Consider the following 6,969-nt stretch of genomic DNA (forward strand, 5'->3'; position numbering starts at 1 on the left):
CGGTCAGTAGGAAATCCTTAGGCAAAGCTGCCCACCACAGAGGAAACATCTCCAGCCAATGAGTTTGGAAAAGGTTACTAATGATAGGGGTTTTTAAAAAATAAAAATTCTATTGCTTTCGACACATGGCTTTGAATCCAAACTTGGACACGTAGAAACTGTGATTGGAAGGGAAATAATGCAGTTCTGCAAATGCTTAAGGGTTTGCGGAGTACTATAATTGGTAGGTCCTACAGCAGTTCTCAAGAGCCTTCGTGTCTTCTTGCATAAGCAGAACAACAATTTTGGATTTACGTAGCTTGCCTTTTCCAGATCATCCAAGATGTGAAGCATTGCTTGGGCAATGCGAGTCCTGGATCCAGGAGGAATAATTATTCCAGATGACTTAACACTGAGTGTGAGGATATGCTCTTCGTAGGATGGCTTATGTGTCTTACTTTACAGAGAATACCCCTCTTCTTCAAAGGCTGGGGGTGACCTGTCACCCTCTAGCTGCTGCGTCTGAAGATGGGTTACAAGCCAAGCCTCTGTCTGAAGGCCTGGCTGGTCCAAGTCTGGCTTAAAGACAACCATGAAAAGGGACAACAGGGTCCTCTAAACCCATCAACAATTAGCAGTATGGACAGCAGCCTGAGCAGGCAGACAAGTCACCTTGTGACAGTCTTCCCCAGTATGGCAAGATGTATTATATTTCTATTTAAATTACAGCAATTATTTCTAAATTTGCATCTAAACATAGAATTAGCATATGACCTTTTAATGAAAATCTGTGTCCTCTTGTCCTTTCTGTGATGCATTTTTTTTTGGGGGGGGTATGTGTGATGTGTCAGTGGCCACCATAAAAAGGTAAAGGAGCCCCTGACCATTAGGTCCAGTCGTGGCCGACTCTGGGGTTGCGGCGCTCATCTTGCTTTATTGGCTGAGAGAGCCGGCGTTTGTCCACAGACAGCTTCCGGGTCATGTGGCCAGCATGACTAAGCCGCTTCTGGCAAACCAGAGCAGCGCACGGAAACGCCGTTTACCTTCCCGCCAAAGCGGTACCTATTTATCTACTTGCACTTTGACGTGCTTTCGAACTGCTAGGTTGGCAGGAGCAGGGTCAGGCGCAATTCTGATTTGCTGCCCTCACGTTGTTCCACTCAAATGGAAATCAAGGAGACTGTTTGCACAATTGTGTGTTTATCTCATCCCCACCCGCCCCGAGCCACTTTGGCTACAGGAAAGCAAGGAAGAACCACAGCAGAAGGAAAACACCCTGGGTCCATTTAATGACTGCTTGCTTGCTTGCTGCTTCTTCTTTTTCAAGCACAATAGCTGGCTTAAATCGCAATGCATTTGTGATAGCCAGGGGATCCTCAAAGAGGATTAAATAACCATAAGAACTGTCAGGATAAAATAACTTGACACGTAATGAACAAGTGTGATAAAAGGGTGGTGTTGAATACGGAGCCAATAAATGGAAAGCTTCTCTTGTTAACTGGAATTTAAAATGCTCTATTCTCTTAGCTTTGAGTCTTTACAGAGTCACCTTCATTACATAAAGAGCCGTAGGATAAGCTGGTTGAATCTGGCTGTATTTTACTCCTCATCTCCTTTCCTGTGGGATTAAAAGAAGAAGTTAAAAAAAAAAAAGGGACCCGGAGCAACAATGATAAATCAAATCTAACAAGTTTAATTATGTTCCTCTTAAAAGGCTTCTCACTGCAGGCTTCATTTTGTTTTGCTATGATAGACTGTGGCAATGGGATGGAAGTCATTCAGAGGTTTTTAAAAAAGAAAAACCTACTGGAAATGGGATGAGAAATTAAGGGGAAGCAATTTTTATTAAACATGATTGGAAGAGCTATCTGATGTGGGTTTGTTTTTTCCCCCTTTGACCATTCTGCTCATGGATGCTTTTCAGCTGTGTGGATAGGGATGACAGGCAAAATATTTCCAGGATAAAACTTACCAGGAATGTGTCCATAGTCGATATAAAAACTTTTCAAACATTCCTTGCCTTTTTTCCGTGTGAGTATAAACACCCCAACAAACGACAGAAAACACCTGCGGAAGCATTGTCAAAGTCATGAAGTCAGGCGACACCATGGTTTGCATACCAAAAGAGAGTGCCCATAATTATACTGTGAATTATGGGTCCTGCTGGCAAGGAAAGCCAAATTGCTTCAGTAAGGTCTGGAGATTTAGGCCACATGGAAGGAGCCTGTGACACAACTCTTCCCACGAGGCTGAGAAGAGTGTCCAAATGGTGGGGAGGGAGGGAGGGAATAAGCTTGCTGATTAATGAAATCTACAGACCCGCTATTCTCTTCCATTGTAGCCTCATAACCTTCTAAAACCAGAAACTAAGGGGCCTGTCATAAAAGGTAAGGGTGCCAGGCCTGCTTTGGTAACTAAAGTCCAAGCATTTATTGTATTACTCCAGCAGTGAACACAGGAACAGCTTGCGGGATCTGGTCCAGCACCCTGTTCTCAGGGTGGCCAAACAGTTGCCTGTGGGATCTGCCCTCAAGCAGGATCCGAACTTGTTTGAACCTCTTTTAAACACACCCAATTGGTATGTGAAGCAGCTGGCCTATAGTAAGCCTGCAACATACGCCAGGGTTGCATTCCAGGGATTGTGCCTAAAGCCAAAATTGTGCCCAGCGCTCACTTTTATGGTGAAATGCCATTGATACAGCCACTGTCTGGTGCTGTGATAGTTTCACATCTGGCGATCTTGAGTGTGGTGCTTGATGTTGAAAGCACAGCATTCAGGCTGTGTTATCCCGCGCCACTGATGCATGTGTATGTGAGAAGTGAGGGGATATGTGGGAGAATAAATAGCACATGTCCTGTCTAAGGATGGACAAATCAGTCAATTTTGGTTTCTCTTACACACACACACACACACACACACACACACACACACACTCCTCATGGAAATTCATCAGCATTTTAGTTTGAATTTCTCTTAATAAACACATTTTTGTATGCAACTTTCTTCAATACAATGCATTTCTGTATGCCATTCTCACTAATGCATGCCTTTTTATGCAGAGTTTCCCCAGTACATACACAGTTGTATACTTTACTTGGCTGGAAAACTGTGTTGTAAAATTCAGAGACGTGTGAATTTTGGAGGATAGCTGTGTTTCAGTTCGCTTTTTGTTTTGGAAAAATTAATAAGCTTGCTTTCAAATGTGAATTTCTCCTCCATCTCTAGTCCTGTCTGTGGACATGTGTGAAGCAATGCAGTCTGAGGAATTCTACTAGCTCAGCCATAATTCTGTGAGATTTCTTAACGGAACGTATCAGCAAGTGGAAGCTTAGTTTCCATTCACTGAGATCAAAATCTCACACAGCACTTTTAAGGCAGTGTTACACGGTGTCTTGTTCCCTTGGGGAAGTTGCTTCCACCTGGTTTCTCTTCACACCCTGGCTCCAACATCTAGCACAGTTGGCAATCTGGGTCCTCCCTATTGTGCAGAGATTTTCCATGGCAACAGCATTTAGTATCTCTCTTCCTCCTCCTCCTCCCGGTGTGTCTCAGAGTGTGCTACATTCACCATTTGATTACCACATTTGGACTTTGAGACTGCATCTCTTCAACTGACTTGTATTTCTGTCCTAGTGTTTTAAAGTGAGTAAACATGTATTCTTAGGGAAGGGCCATAATTCAATGATAAAACCACGTGGTTTACACACCGAATGCCTCAGGTTCACGGCCCTGCATCTCGCAAAAGCCCTGGAGAGCCAGTGCTATTCAATGCAATATTGAATTCAATTGTCCCAAACTCTGACTCAACATAAAGCTGTTTCCTGTGTTTCTTTAGATTATTTACTTATAAGAGAATTTTCAGACCTTCATCCTATAATCTCAAGGTAGATTACAGTGCAATAAAACAGTAAAACAGCACTACATTTATAAGCTTATAAGCTTATGATCAGGATTTTGTTGCTCTTAATTCTGTGTTTTGCTTTGTATCGTGCCTTGCTTTCTTTCAGATACATAACAAATATTTCTTGTCCCCATCACTACCCAGCATTGGTGTGCAAACCCTCCGCAAATTAAATACACAGAAACTTGCCTTACACCAGGTCAGACCATTTTGTCCCTCTGGCTCCCTATCACCTGGCAGAGCTTTCCAGGGTCTTAAGAAATGACTTCCCACATCACTAGCAACCCAATCTCTTTACTTGGAGATGCAAGGAACTGAACAAGACCTTCCGTATGCTAGAACATAATGCTTCACCGCTAAGCTTAAGGCCCAGTCCTGAATTGGGATGATCAAAGCAGTGAGAGTAAAATGTTGATCTACCACTTTTCAAGTTGGTTCTTGAAGGGTTTTTTTTAAAAAAAAGATTTTAAGGTGTAAGCTTTTCAAGTTCCTGAAGGAGTGTTTTACTGTGAAACGTGTGGAGCTACAATAAGTGAGAAATGCATCCATGAGAATTGTTCTCTGTTTTGTTGTGTTCATCAGGAGGATTCAAGTGACAAGCTGTAGATGGTAGATACCACAAGTGAATTGTAGCCATCCAGAAGTGGCCTATTTAAGGTTGAGATAATCTGTAGTCTAGCTCATAAATATTGGTTGATCCATGGTCAATGGCCAGAGTTGATGGGATCTGTACTCCTGCAACACCCAGAAGGTCACACATTCCCCTGATAAACATAATGAAAAGTTCACCCCCACTGGCACAAGCCCCATAACTGTTTAGCCTATTTTGTCAGGTTGCAACACGACCAGTTCCATTTCCTTCCATTCGTGGAATGGGAGCCACAGTCAGGGTGACTCCTTCCTATGTTGCCTTCCTTAGCTGTAGGCAGAAAGGCAGAGCCAGCCTGCCCTCATGACTTGGCCATGTATCCTTGCCTTTCTCAATATTGTTACATTTGCTTAAATGCCTTACAACCAACGTGAGTAAAGTATTCAAGGAATATGCTTACCCAAAGAGAAACATGAAGGCACTCAGCAAACCAGTACCTCGGAATTCCTGATAAAATATGGCCCCTGGATTGAGACAAACAAAAACAGCAACTCTTGAATAGCAGTTATACTTGACAGGAACTTCAAGGTATTCTTTTCTATATGGAGAGACCCATCCAAACTGTTTGCTTCCACCACCAAGGCTGCATCCTGGCCATTCACAGTGGCGGCACTGTGGGGGAGGCCAAGCACATTGACCCAATTGCCAACTGGTACCAATTTTTGGTACATCTGTTTTGGCCTACACAAAGTCCTAAATTTAGCTTTTTGAATCTCTGAAATGGTCCGGTTGCTAGTGTTGTGGGAAATCTCTGCTTAATATCCTGGAAATCTCTGCCAGCCGGCATCCTCAGAATGCGTTTTGGAGCTTTCCATTAGCCTCCACGGGTGGGAAACCCACCAGCAGGTCTTCCGCCTGCCCACACATTTGGTCATGATTTGCTAAATGTGCACCACCAGCATACTTGTTGATTCATTCTAAGCCATAGTTTGGCTTAGCATTATGTGCGAACTGAGCTTCTCAGCCCCACTGGTTGAATGGGGATACATCTTGACCTATGATTAAAATTTTAGTTACAACAATTAGCATGATTAAAGCCTGAAATTTTAATTCCTATGCCAAATTTCATGCCGATTGGTCATGTAATATTAAAGATAGTGAGTGCTAAACTTCAGATGACCAGTCCAGCACAATCTTAATGATAAGAGTGCCTGGCCCAGAATAACAGTTGCAGATATGCCAAGAGCAGATGTCTATTTCTGTTCCTTATATAGCTTGCTAGGCTATTTTACTAATTGCCCAATAACTGCATGAACCTGGCAGGCTCCCATGGCAGCAGGCTGGGAACTCTTCCTAATGCTAATTGATCGGCAAAGGAGCCCTTGACAGGGCCAACAATTAATAACAATGCTAACTGTTTTACGTTAACAAACCTGGCATATATGGGTGATGGGTAAGTCCCTTCATTTTAGTTTTAAATGGGACTTTGTTTAGGTCAAATTCAGTATGAGTAAGGATATTTAGCAGTTGGCCCAGAAGTGCACACCATCAAATTCTCCATTTGGTTACATCATTACAGCTGTTTTGGGTCAATCTTTCCTCTGGATCATACAGCACAGGCCTATTTTAATCCAGCTGCTGAACCAATCCATATTTTTTAAGCTTTGGTGAGCTCCGAATAAGTAATTGACATAAACTAATGGAATTTCTGTATGCAGATCTCCCGAAAACCAGTGACAGAGGAGGCCCCTGTGTGTGTGTTAAAGGGGTCATAAAAGTTATAGTAACAATAACTTCTTGGCTCGCTGCAAACACAGCATATTGGTCCCACTCTGCTTGCTTGTTCTTACCACACCATACAATCCCAGGGAACTGGCGTCTCTTTTCAATCATATCCAGTTCAAAAGTTCTCACCCAGGATAAAATGTTAATAGCTTAAAATGGCTTTGGATTCATTCTAATTCCTTCGCTGTAGCCTAGCACGGAAAGCCTGCTGAAACAGAATATACACTCTGACTGCTAAGGAGCACAGCTGGTTGTTATCTTAAGGGCTTGCTTCATTGCTGAAATTACTTTAGCAGGTAAGAGAATGAGAAGCCAATGTGCACATGGGGAAAACATTCATTGTATGTCACTGCAGGCACCTGTAATAAAACCAGTAAAGCAGGATGGATGGGGAATGTCAACCCTGAGAAAACGACATTTTGATGACAGTAGACTTTTGTCCCCTCTAAGTCATAACCAAAATGCATCTCTGAACGCTGGGCATGCTCCAGCCTCAAAGGAGCATTTTTACATCCCATAGATTTCAATGAGAGACTTGAGCACATAACAACAACAACAACAACAACAACAACAACAACAACAACACAACAACAACAACAAACTTTTATTTATATCCTGCCCTCCCTAGCCGAAGTCGGGCTCAGGGCAGCTAACATCAGTTATATAACATTAGTATAAAATCAAACAATAAAAAATAAAATTAAAAGTCTAATT

At 42.6% G+C, this 6,969-nt stretch overlaps 1 protein-coding gene across 3 annotated transcripts in view; it reads right to left on the bottom strand.

Moving 5' to 3' along the window:
* Positions 1 to 1,246: 1,246 nt before the first annotated feature.
* The window catches only part of NIPAL2 (NIPA like domain containing 2), a 52,310-nt gene continuing 46,587 nt past the window's right edge, over positions 1,247 to 6,969 (bottom strand). For 2 of the 3 annotated variants that reach the window (XM_081204961.1, XM_081204959.1), the window contains 3 exons: positions 4,931 to 4,994; positions 1,952 to 2,046; positions 1,247 to 1,597 (listed from right to left, as the gene is read on the bottom strand). In XM_081204961.1, the coding sequence (XP_081061087.1) occupies positions 1,503 to 1,597; positions 1,952 to 2,046; positions 4,931 to 4,994 (254 nt within the window). In that variant the 3' untranslated portion in view covers positions 1,247 to 1,502. The remainder of the gene's footprint in view (positions 1,598 to 1,951; positions 2,047 to 4,930; positions 4,995 to 6,969) is intronic. The other variant, XM_081204960.1, reaches the window with a different exon arrangement.

The sequence above is a fragment of the Podarcis bocagei genome (assembly GCF_964188305.1).
Source record: "Podarcis bocagei genome assembly, chromosome: 8".
Taxonomy (NCBI): Eukaryota; Metazoa; Chordata; class Lepidosauria; order Squamata; family Lacertidae; genus Podarcis; species Podarcis bocagei.